The sequence below is a fragment of the Phaethon aethereus genome, assembly GCF_964289735.1.
Source record: "Phaethon aethereus genome assembly, chromosome: 13".
NCBI lineage: Eukaryota > Metazoa > Chordata > Aves > Phaethontiformes > Phaethontidae > Phaethon > Phaethon aethereus.
The window spans coordinates 22,297,058-22,309,740 of NC_138589.1; the positions used below are offsets into that span (position 1 = coordinate 22,297,058).

At 50.7% G+C, this 12,683-nt stretch overlaps 1 protein-coding gene across 1 annotated transcript in view; it reads left to right on the plus strand.

Annotated features, from left to right (window-relative positions):
- Positions 1-5,106: 5,106 nt before the first annotated feature.
- ZFHX3 (zinc finger homeobox 3) overlaps positions 5,107-12,683 on the plus strand; it is a 110,066-nt gene continuing 102,489 nt past the window's right edge. The window contains exons 1-2 of the mRNA XM_082005774.1: positions 5,107-7,838; positions 11,382-11,878. Of these exons, the coding sequence (XP_081861900.1) occupies positions 5,141-7,838; positions 11,382-11,878 (3,195 nt within the window). The 5' untranslated portion in view covers positions 5,107-5,140. The remainder of the gene's footprint in view (positions 7,839-11,381; positions 11,879-12,683) is intronic.

Consider the following 12,683-nt stretch of genomic DNA (forward strand, 5'->3'; position numbering starts at 1 on the left):
GACGGAAGCGTGGGGCGTGTGGTGCTTTCAGTCATGCTGTGCTGTCCAGAGGTAGCTCGGCTCCGGGCCGCCGTGGCCGCTGCTCGTGCCCTGATGGCATGCTCCCTGCCCGCAGGGCCCGCGCTCCGCCAGCCAGGTCCGGATCTGCTTGGAGGGGCTGCAGGACGCAGCGATGCCGCAGGGAAGGAGCAGGGCCTGGGTGGGCTGCGTGCCGGCGGCGCGGCGAGCATGGCGGTGGGAGCAGCAGGAGCCGCGTGGGGCGCGAGGCGGAGAAGGCCCAGGGCGAGCCCTTCCCCGCCGCTGGGGCGGCGGGGGCGTGGGGAGTCTCCGGCGCTCAGGCTGTTCCCTCTGTAACTGAAGTTCATTGATTTTACGGGAAACCATGTTTACAGACAGAGTGCTGATCGACCTGACGAGTTGACTTCTGCCTCCTTAAGTAAGAACTACCTTTTCTTATTGACTGGCTGATAAACAGAGCAGAGAGGGCGGGGGAAGGGAGCGGACGGGAGGTGTGGAGCGCGCGTCGGTCGGTCTATCCTCGCAGGCTCTGCTTGTCCGGGGCCGGTCCCTTAGGGTGGTCTGGGATGGAGGAGGGCGCAGGGCCTGTAATAGTGAACTAGTAACTGCATCGTAGTCCTGCTTAAACTCTGGTTTGCTTTAACGAGGAAGTTGCTCTTTTCAGTTTAAAGGGATGACATCTGCAGTTCCTGTGCAAATGGAAACAAATATTTCTGTGCGTCTTCCTCCCCTCGGTGTTGTTCTTCAGGAATAGCTCTGGCGATGAACTGAACGGGCAAGAAAAGCTTGGATTTGAATCGGGGCTTGGCCTGTGTCTGTGGCTCTGGCAGGCCATGTTTTGGCTGTGGGTTTTGCTACCTGCCCTGGAAGGGCTCCTCCATGTCAAGGAAGGGGAGAGGAAAGAAGTTTCCATCGGAGTAGCACCTCCTGGGCTGGTTAACTGGGAGTGAGTGGGGGAGAGATGTTAAAGCAACCCAAGGCAGAAAAGCCCACCAATTAATTGGTAAGCACTTGCAGGTTTGCCTGGCCTGGCCAGGCTGGGAGAAGAGATTGGCTTTCTTGTCAATAAACAAGTCCCCAGTGCAGCATCAAAGCCACAGTCCTTTATCAATCGCGGCCTCCTCTTCCCGCATGTTCCTGTAACTTACCAAGCATTTATTACATTGATTTTACAATCAGGCTGTTAACCCTCCCGCCCCATCAGCCCTGCTAACCCTTTTGGCCCAACTGTCAGTCAGGCATCTTCCTGTTAATCAAGAGTTCTTGATGATGGAGACGCTCAGCTTCATGGTATATTTCATCTAGGCATGTTTCCTGGGGAGCTGGCTGTGCTGGCAGCTGGATGCTTTGTGTCTAAAAGCATTTGTGGGGTGCTGTTACTCCACGTTGCGTTTTGAAGTCTGCGTAGATATTCCCAAAACTCTTCTTGGCAGAAGTATGAGGCTTGTAAAGTTTCTTAGTTCACTCATTTTTTTTTTTTTTTTCACCCAATATGAACTTGGTTTTGTTCAATTTGGATTGCAGTTGTCAATGCAAAAGGTAGTATTGAGAGGGAGAAATTATGTCATGTTGTGGCAAGGTGAATACGCAGCCTCAACACAGAAGGATCGGGGATCAATTTAAAGATGACACATAGCTAAGGACAGATGTTCTGTGGGAGAGAGCTGGTGCAAGAGCTGCTACAATACAGTGTTGAAGTGTCATTTTAGCTAAGGTAAGCAAAACCGGCTGATGAAGAAGACTGAGCCTTTTGGCAACAGGATTATGGTACTCTTCATTCTTATTCCACTCAGTGCAGCAGGTTATTTTTATTGCAGATCAAATCACTATTTCTTCCCAGTGCAACCACAAAGAGAGCTGCGTATGGCATAGGGTCCAAGGAAAGTGGGGATTGGAAATGCTGTGAGGTAATACTGTGTGTGAACACTTTGGATCATTACACGTGTGCCTCAGTGTCCTTCCGTAGGCGTCCTCGCCACGCTTGCTTTGAGGAACGTTACTTTCTGCCTTCACAGGTAGTTGTAAATAACTTTTTCTCAAGCTTCACCAGAAGTAAAATAAGACAAAAACCTGCCCTGATACCATCAAACAGGTATGCACAGGATCTCAATCTGCTGGTCAGCGGTGTGAGGGATTTGACTTGTGTTTGGCCTATTCCACTTCTGCTTCCCACATCCCAGGAGTAACGTGTGGGTGCAAGGGAGCGTTACTGCTGATGTAGGGGTGAGGGCAGGCAGAAGACTCATCCCCGTGCTCCCTCTAACTGCTGGAGTGCTTTCTGGTGCTAGCGGGGAGAGCTTTTTCTTTCCTTTGCAGCGGGAGGCTCGCCAGGGCAGGGGAAGGGGCATCAGAAGCTGTAAAACAACTACTCGGCAAACGCGTGTAGGGATTGCATTCCCAAAATTGTGTCCAGGAGTAACCCCCAAAACGAACTGCACTATTTGGAGGATAGGGGAGAGAGAACCTCTTCTCACCTAGAGGGATCATACCTGTTCTAACATAGTTATTGATTTTATGGTATAATATCACAGAAACTAGAAAATTCCATTGTTGTGGATGAAGAGGCGCTTGGAAAAAGTGAACGTGTATAAATGTACATGCATCTGACATGCATGTAAGTATGTGCATCTGTCATTACATGTACATAATCACGTAGGAAATGGTATAAAGGGAAAATATGAACACATAAGGCAAATCAGAAAAAGTATGGATGACTTCATGTAGTAAGGGAAAATAAACTGGTAGGTAAAGAAACCAGGAGAAAAAAAAGATAATGTTGAAAGTTGCTCCATTTTCTTTTGCTCAAAGGAATTCAGGTCCTTCATTCAGTGCTGCTCTGGCATGTTACCTGCTTTGCAACCGATCAGTGGCAAAGCAGCTCTGGCTTTCTGAGTTCTCTGGCACGTTTTCAGTTCTCTTCATACTTTTTCTTCTCTCCCCAGTTACTCAAGTACCAGTTGCATGTCTCTGCAAGAGCGAGTCCCCAGGCACCGGCACGGTTGCGTGCAGCGTGTGCTGGGCAGCTGGACGCGCGGGGGAAAGGGCTGTTGTCTGTGTTGCAGGCACGCTGCTCTGCAGGAGCTCACAAGGGTCTTCTGTGAGTCTCGTGGACTCAAATCAAGCTAGAGAGTACTGGAAACACTTTCAAACTACAATTATAATATTTAATGTTTAGATAGCGGTGTAGGTTGTCAAAACACTAACAGTCTAGAGCAAGGATGGCGGCAGGCTGCTAATGTGACTGGAGTCTTTGAAGGGAGAGGCCTTAACCCCGAGGTGTCAGCTGGCGTGTACACACGTCTGCTGCGTGCGAGCGGGTGGTGGTGGGGTCCTCGCTGGTAGTCTGGTCTCGCCAGAGCTCCAGCACTGTGCGCTTCTTGGGGTATCTCATGAGCTGAAGCGGCAGCTACTTGGAGGATGCTCAGGTAAGAGCAACTTCGAGAGCGCTGTGGTAAATGAGAGAGGTTTAAAGAAAGACTTAAAACAAATTGTATAACTTCAAGTATATTATTTAGAGTAAATCCCACTGAGTCAGTTTAAGAGTTAACAGCATGTTGTTAAATTAAAACCTTCCCTGCCCCACAAATCCTTAGTGTGAGTATCAGCAAAAACTCTCCTCAAGCACGTATTCAGTTTTGGAATAGTCTGACAAGCAAAGTGGCACTTGTGTTTAGTTGGTAGAAGATAAAATACTGTGGAAAAAATCCTGGTGTGCCATTGATGACAGCAGATCTAGAGCATGAGTCTTTCGTTGTCTCTTGGTTCACAGATTGTAAAAACATGGAGGAGTTGGCCTCTGCTTGTACAGTTTTTCTTCAGTTGTTTTCTGCGGATGTTTTGTATCTGTATACCTGAGGAAATCTGTGGACCACAGGTTAAAAATCACTTTCACAGATGAGGTAATAGTGCTTTAATTTCTGCGGGTGTTTCCTCCCGCGTGGCTTGCACAAAAGCAGACTATAGCAGCGCTGCGTTGCAGACAGGGTTCTTGGTGGGGTTGCCGCAGAACCAGCAGGCTCCTGCTGCCTGCGGTCTGCATTACAATGCTGCAGCTCCTGGCAGTGGCACCACCTAATCTCAGAGGTCTGTAACCTCTAGGAAGGCACGTCCTGCCAAAGGGCCCCAGTTAGGATCACAGTGTAAGAGACGCTGGCAGGATGCAGCATGTAGGTAGAGGCGGCGGGGAGCTGTGGGTGTCAGCCGTGCCCAGCAGCCTGTGGGAGTTCTCCAGGTCTCGTCGTATTTGGTGGAATAGAAATAGCGGGAAGGGTGTTCTTCCTTCTCCCCTGGGACCTGCATCGGCCGTTTGCCTCTGGGGATGGTAGGAAGCCATCTGTGCACAGAGGCTGTGCCCTGCAGCATCTCTGGGAGCCTCCCGGAGTGTGGTGGGCTGACCGCTTCCCGATCCCCAGGATGGACCCTTGTCAGATCTGGAATTTCCTGTTTGGTTTCTCTCCTGACGTCTCTCCATTTAAACTCTGTCCAGAACACAGCAATTAAATCTCCTGTGCATACCAAACACTGTTACTCCGAAATCTGTGTGAGTTGCTCTGGGTCTCATGGTCTACCACAGAGGTGACGTGTGCTAGTTCTGGTTCTGTGCTCCCTGAACAGCTAGCAGAAGGGTATCACCCAAAAATAACAGCATCTGGCTTAGGGAGCCACAGTGTACAATTTTTACAGTCTCAAAGCTTCAGCATTGTTCTCTGTTACTTTTTTGTTTGTTTTTTTGTTTGTTTTCTGAACATCTAAAAGCTTTGGGGGCAGCAGTGCAGGTCCTACAATCTTCCTGCCCTCCTTCAGGGAAGGTGGTGGGCGAGCATTTTACCACCTTCTAGTTCCCTTCGATTCGCTTCTTTGTGTTCCTGCTTCCGTCGTGTTTCCATTGCTCGGCTCCAGTGCTGCATTACCCAAGGCCAGGCCGCCTGTTCCTGGACCCCATCTTGGGGTGCCAGCTCTCGCAGCTTCTCATTTGGTCCTGAGGAGTGGGGTCAGGGGCCTTTGTGGTGGGGAGTCTTTAAGGGAATTGTCTCCTCCCTGACTCACCTGCCTTTCTCCTTCTCTCCCCGCTTGCAGGTCCAAGCCGTACCGGGTGCAATGAGCGCTCCGTGCCGGCCCTGCCATGGAAGGCTGTGACTCGCCCGTCATCCCTGGGAAGGACAATGGGTGCAGCATCCCTCAGCACCAGCAATGGACTGATCTCAACAGCGCCCACCTCCCCGACACGGCCGGCAGCATGGAGCAGCCCGCGGCGGAGAGCCGCAGCCCCCTGGACAGCCTGAGGGTCCCTTTCCCCGAGCGCGTCCCCGAGAGCAGCGCCGCGGCCGGCCCCGGCGCCGAGCCCGCTGGCAAGGAGGTGAGCTGCGGCCAGTGCGCCGCCTCCTTCGCCGGCCTGCAGAGCTACATGGAGCACCGCTGCGCCGGCGCCCGCCCGCCCCTGCCGCTGAGGGGGGAGAGCGGGAGCGAGAGCAGCGAGGATGGGGAGGAGGAGAGCGACGTGGAGAACCTGGCCGGCGAGATCGTTTACCAGCCGGATGGCTCAGCCTACATCGTGGAGAGCCTCAGCCAGCTGGTGCAGAGCGGGGGCACCTGCGGCAGCGGGGCTCTCCCGTCGCTGCTCCCGAACTCTCTGCCCAAGCAGGGAGAGCCCTCCGCCGCCGCTCCCGTCTACCCACAGATCATCAACACCTTCCACATAGCCTCATCCTTCGGGAAGTGGTTTGAGGGCTCAGACCAGGCCTTCCCGAATACCTCAGCCCTGGCGGGCATCAGCCCCGTCCTGCACAGCTTCCGCGTCTTTGATGTGCGACACAAAAGCAACAAGGATTACCTGAACAGTGATGGTTCTGCCAAAAGCTCCTGCGTATCCAAAGATGTTCCCAACAATGTGGACCTGTCCAAATTCGATGGCTTTGTGCTCTACGGGAAGAGGAAGCCCATCCTGATGTGTTTCTTGTGCAAGCTCTCCTTTGGGTATGTCCGCTCATTCGTGACACATGCGGTGCATGACCACCGAATGACTCTGAGTGAGGAGGAGCGGAAAATTCTTAGCAATAAGAACATCTCCGCTATCATCCAAGGGATAGGCAAAGACAAGGAACCCCTTGTCAGTTTTCTGGAACCAAAAACCAAAACCTTTCAGCACCCTCTTGTTTCCACAGCTAACCTCATAGGCCCTGGACACAGTTTTTATGGTAAATTCAGTGGCATTCGCATGGAGGGCGAGCAAGCCCTCCAGGCCGGGGCAGCCGGCGGAGCGGAGCCACCGGCGGCAGGCGTCCTGGCCCCCGGCGCGCTCCTCAACCTGGGCGGGCTGACCAGCTCGGCTCTGAAGACTCCCATTACCTCAGTCCCCCTGGGCCCGCTGGCTTCCAGTCCCACCAAATCCTCAGAGGGTAAGGACCCTGGGGTAGCAGAGGGGGAGAAGCAAGAGGGGGGCGACCAGGACAGCCTCTCAGAAAAGGCAGAGCCAGTTGAGGAGGTGGAGGAGGAGGAGGAGGAGGTAGAGGAGGAGGAGGAAGAAGAAGAGGAAGAAGAGGAAGAGGAAGAAGACGAGGATGATGAGGGTTGCAAAGGACTGTTTCCGAGCGAGTTGGAGGACGAACTGGAGGACCGGCCCCAGGAGGACGCTGGGGCTGTGGCAGGTGGTGGCAGCAGCAAAAAGGACCTTGCTCTCTCAAACCAAAGCATTTCTAACTCTCCCTTAATGCCTAACGTGCTCCAGACTCTGTCGCGGGGCACAGCTTCTACTAGTTCTAATTCTGCTTCTTCCTTTGTCTTTGATGGTGCAAACAGGAGGAATCACTTAAGCTTTAACAATGAGGGCGGCGGAGCCAGCGTGGCAGAGGGCAGCAGGAGGCTGGACTTTATCGATGAAAGTGCCAATAAAGACAATGCCACAGCACCAGAACCAAATGAGAGCACGGAGGGCGAGGACGGGAGCTACATCTCCCATCACCAGCATGCTGGCTCCCTCTGTGAACTTGGGGGTGGGGAGTGCCCCTCGGGGAGTGGCGTGGAGTGCCCTAAGTGCGACACGGTCCTGGGCTCCTCGCGGTCGCTGGGTGGCCACATGACTATGATGCATTCTCGCAACTCATGTAAGACACTCAAGTGTCCCAAGTGCAATTGGCACTACAAGTACCAGCAGACGCTTGAGGCGCACATGAAGGAGAAACATCCCGAGCCGGGTGGCTCCTGTGTCTACTGCAAAAGTGGACAGCCACACCCGCGGCTGGCACGGGGTGAGAGCTACACCTGTGGTTACAAGCCTTTCCGCTGCGAGGTCTGTAACTACTCCACTACTACCAAAGGCAACCTCAGTATTCATATGCAGTCCGACAAGCATCTCAACAACATGCAAAACCTGCAGAACGGAGGGGGAGAGCAAGTCTTCAGCCACACTGCTGGGGCAGCGGCGGCAGCCGCGGCAGCTGCAGCGGCAGCAGCAGCCAACATTGGTAGCACCTGTGGGGCCCCCTCCCCCACCAAACCAAAAACCAAACCTACGTGGCGGTGTGAGGTGTGCGACTATGAGACCAACGTAGCTAGAAACCTCCGTATTCACATGACCAGTGAGAAGCACATGCACAATATGATGCTGCTTCAGCAAAATATGTCCCAGATCCAACACAACCGGCACCTGGGCCTCGGCAGCCTGCCGTCCCCCGCTGAGGCCGAGCTCTACCAGTACTACCTGGCGCAGAACATGAACCTTCCCAACCTGAAGATGGACAGCACTTCCTCAGATGCACAGTTCATGATGGGTGGATTCCAGCTCGATCCCACCAATCCCATGGCAACGATGGCTCCATCTCTAGGTGAGGCTGAAGGGTTTTCCACCGTGTCCTTGTGTAAGGGAGGGACTGTGCTTGCGTTACCACAAAACCCTCATGTACAGACTGGGAGCTGCGTGCCAAATCCCTTCCTTCTGTCTTTGTGGCCCGCTGTATGGTGCAGCTGCAGTGCGGTGAGTTGCCTTTGCGTAGTGGTCGAGGATAGAGACTACGCAGTTGAGACCTCTCCTCTGCATTCCCCCAGACCAGTTTTTCTCATCCTGGGAAAATACGTTACTTTTCTGCTACATTTTCTAAGAGTTTTAGTAGGGAGCTGATAAAACAGCAGACAGGGATTATTGCTGACATGCATTAAATGTTCCTCCTTGTTGTGGAAATCATCCTTACTACAGTGTTTCCTAATGATTTTTCCTTGGTTTGGTAAGGGGTGCGAGTAGTTTGGCAGGTGGCTTTGTGAGAGCGTCTGGTCGCTGCTGGCGCTCGCAAAGGCAGATGTTGAATTGGTTGGTTATGTGCTGTGTTGCCCTGAGAAGAGGTAAGCAAGTTTTGAGAGTTGTGATGAATTTGATAGAGGGGGTGGTGTTCCTCTGCTGAAGAAGCTGAGCTGGAACCATTCCTCCGGTGCCAGTGTGAGATAGATGATTTGAGGCTCAACCAGATGAGAATTATTAAACTGGAGGGGAACAGCTATAGAGAGAGAAGATTATTTCTCTCATCAGATGACAAAAACACTTAAAGATGAACTACCAAATGCATTTTTCCTGGCAACAGGCATTCATCGCGTTCGACTTGGCACTGTGGGGAGCACACCCTATCCCCACACAATTTAGTCCAAGAATTGGACTTAGAGTGGGGACAGAGGGTCAGGTCCCATTCGGTTCCTCGCCCGAGCTGCTTATCGCCCGGGGCCGGCAGCAGCCGCTGGCAGTGTGCACGTGCTTCCCGGTGCGTTTGAGCTTCGCAGCGCTCCAGCATGAAAGCTGGCGCAGAACAGAGTCCCCACCACACCTCAGGCGTGGCAGACACTGGCTGAAATTACTGCTATCTCTGTGTCATTTTGCTGCTGCTGAGAAGTTTTCACAGTGCCTTGAAAAAGTATGTGAAAAGAAATCTGCCACTTTACCTGCTTTCCTCTGAATTAATTTCTCCGTGCTGCACTCTGCCCTCCCTAACCTTGTCCATCCCATCGATGCTGTTACTCCTGATGCATTCCCTTACTGGTTCATTGGTCCCATGCATGTTCTCCTTTCCTTCAGCTATTCATAGTACAGTTTATTATTAGTCCAGAAGGACATGAAAGTCATATGAGAGAACAACAACACAAGATACTAAAAAAGCGAAAAAGAAAATGGAGGAACTCGAGTGACTATAAATTAATTATCTTTTTTTTTTTTTTTCCTTCCCCTGCAGTGTCCCAGCTTGCATCTTTGGGAGGTGAAGGGCACAGTCTTTTTTAGTGTATTTTCAATAGCTCCAAGTTGCCAACAGATGTAGTTGACAGTCGTTTGTAATACCACTTGTAGCATATGAAGTTACAGTGTGTCTGTGGTGGGTTTCTTGGAAGGTGCCCTTTTGGAGTGCGTAGCCCCTCCTTCCTGAAGCACAGGGTGGTTGACACGAGAGAAGCTGGGAGTATTTTAACTGAAGCCTCCTAAAGTGCATCACAAGGCCTTGAATGTATACGAGTTTGCCTGGAGAGTGATTTGTGAATTGTACACTTGATGGTTGCAAATCTTAAGCTGAGGGAGGCCCTTCCCATGTCAATACACACACTTGACACAAGCTCAGCTCATTAGACTCATATATACACACTATTAACTTTGCGAGAAGTGAAGCAGATTTTTCCCATTTTTACACTTCACTCCAAAACTGGCTTTGAGTAGAATATTAATAGTTCAGAAGATTCTGCTTTTGAGTTTGTACTGCATGATGTGTTTAGGAGAGACTGATTCAAAAGGAATGCTTAGAAAAATCACTGTGATTAGGAGGTACGGACCATAGAAGGCAAGTGGTGGGTTCCTGCTCTTCAGGTATTTAGTGAGCAGCTATGCAGGAGTAGCTGCATGGAGGGTACAATTCTGCTGTGGCAGGGAGGGGTAGAGTGGATTGAGAAAAAAGGTTGTTGACTGCTTTGATGGAAAGACAGGTTCCTGGCACTGCATGCAGATATGGGACTTTCGCTCTCCAGCCAATTCTTCGCTGTGTGAGCATGAGATCTGCTTGATGGAAGTGAGGTTCTGTTCCTCTGGCAAACTCAGCATTCAGGTTGTCTTGTAAGCTGGAGTTCATCCTGCTTAGGACTGTAATGAACGTTGAGTACTGCATTTCTGCAGGAAGGGTAGTAACGTGTACAGAGCTGTGGTCTGCACCGTGGTTCCATGCTTTCAGAAAGATTAGTATGGACTTGGGGATTCTGCCTGAACTTTGAGTGCCTTCACAGTGTTGGCTGTTTCTCAGCAAACAGATTGAAGCATACAAAATTAGAAGTTAAGGAAATAAAATCTCTCTTTTTTTGATTGACGGAGTAACTGTTGACCTGTTAAGCTGAGCTATGACGTAAGATCAAGGTAAAATACCAAAAAGCTGAAAGAGGAGCATAAATGTCTTAAAAATGGAAAAGGATAGAAAGGGGGAGCAAAGGTCCAAAGAAGAGGCTGGTGGTTGGTCTCTGTGCTTTGGTATAAAAAGTTATTGTTAAAAAAGAAAGTCTCTCTGTCCACGTCTTCAGAAGGCTCTGATGTAAATAAGAGCTTGCTGCATGCATTTACTGTAAGTGAATAGAGTTCAGCTCTTGTTTTGAAGGGTAGATCTGCCACTGAGAGACAGTAAGCATCCTGCTGGCTTTCCTTGACATGCTCTTGCACTCTTGTTATTAATAGTGGTTGTTGTGGGCATACAAAGTGTCTGTCAACAGTTTTTTGAAGACTGTCCACCATTTTGAACTCTTGGACAAGAGATGCGCTCTAATAGTGCAGGAGTGGCACTTTTCAGATTGTTTTTTGTACTTGCCACATTCTGCACCATTGCCCACTTCCGATGGCAGTGTATGACCTAGCTGTAATACTCGCAGCACTTGGATTTGTGACTTTAGACCTTTTTTTTTTTTTCATTTGGCAGGGACTGTGCTTAGGTACTGCATGAGGTAACATTTCTTGCTTCTCCAGGCTGGGAAATAAAAACAGGATAAAGTGTTAAAACTGTTCTTGAAACGGCCATGGAGACTTTCAATGCAGATTCTTCATCTTTTGAAACGTTGCAGGAAGTAGGGTTATTCTTGCCACCTTTCATGGGCAGAGGGTTGGATACTTCTCTTTGCAGAGGGTGGGTAGCCATGGCTATTGCAGTTGTTTCCCAGCCTTACATGCCAGCTGCAATTGCTTTTTTCTTCAGGTATGGCCAGCAGCACAGAGGAGCAAGTGAAGGGACAGCTGTGCTTGGCTTTCACTGCGCATTGGCGGGTGCAAGAGCTGCGCTGAGCGCAGCGTTATGTTCTGCTCTGTGCTTCTCTTGTGGCAGGTAAAGAATTCAGCTTTTCTGACCTCTTTCTCCTGTTTTTCCTTCGTGCAGTGGGTGGAGAGATCCCCCTGGACATGCGGTTAGGTGGTGGACAGCTGGTGTCTGAGGAGCTAATGAACTTGGGTGAGAGTTTCACACAAACAAATGACCCATCGCTGAAGCTCTTCCAGTGTGCTGTGTGCAACAAGTTCACTACAGATAATTTGGACATGTTGGGCCTCCACATGAACGTGGAGCGTAGCCTCCCTGAAGACGAGTGGAAGGCAGTGATGGGGGACTCGTACCAGTGCAAGTTGTGCCGCTACAACACGCAGCTCAAGGCAAACTTCCAACTCCACTGTAAGACGGACAAGCATGTGCAGAAATACCAGCTGGTAGCACATATCAAGGAGGGTGGCAAGGCCAATGAGTGGAGGCTGAAGTGTGTGGCCATTGGGAATCCAGTACATCTGAAATGCAATGCTTGTGACTACTACACCAACAGTCTAGAGAAGCTGCGTCTTCACACGGTGAACTCAAGGCATGAGGCCAGCCTGAAGCTCTATAAGGTAAGGGTTGGCTTTGCTCCATCTTCCTTCATTGCCCAAGTGTGGGAACAAAGGAAAATCTATTTTGAACTGCAGTGGATTGCGATCCTTTGGAGACGAGCTGCTCAGATCTCTCCAGTGGGACCCAGTCTCACTTGCGTGGTACAACTCTTCAGCCTGCGTTCTGATAGCAACTGTGGCTGTTAAAGCCTTAGGCCAAGGGGTGCTCATATCAGGGTGCTTTAATGGGGTCTTGTATGTCTTAGAGCGCTGCACATAAATTATGATTTTGCACAAAAAGTCAACAGTGACTGTTGAAAATGTTGTGCAAGGTGGTATTTGCCACACTTTTGTTGGCTCTTTTCCATAAGGCGGTTTGTGAACCTGTATGAGATTCTTCATGAGCGCTTGAAGGCTTTTGCGGTTGTCAGAGAAGTGTGTTCATCTTGGCATTGAGAAGGCTGGGTGCATGGAGCCAGGAGGGATGGAGGAAGAGGGCTGCTGTGTCTCTGCTTTTGTGCTCTGTGTACGTTAATGCTGGGACCTGTAAGCAAAGTGTTGCTTGAGGCTGGAAAAGGGAGAAGGCTGGAAGAGAAGCCGGTGTATGTGTACAGGTGTACGCATGCATGCACTGGGCCGTGCGTATGAACAGACTGTATTTGGAGGCATTGCAGGTTTTCATCCACAGCAGCATCTGGCCTATGCCTGCCATCTTGTTTTCCCTGTTTTACTGGAGGGGGAAGGGGGAGGGCTCATTTTGTGTCTTCTTTATAACCATATTCTTTTTCCTGACTTGTTTCTCTCATTCACAACCCCCTCCCCTCGC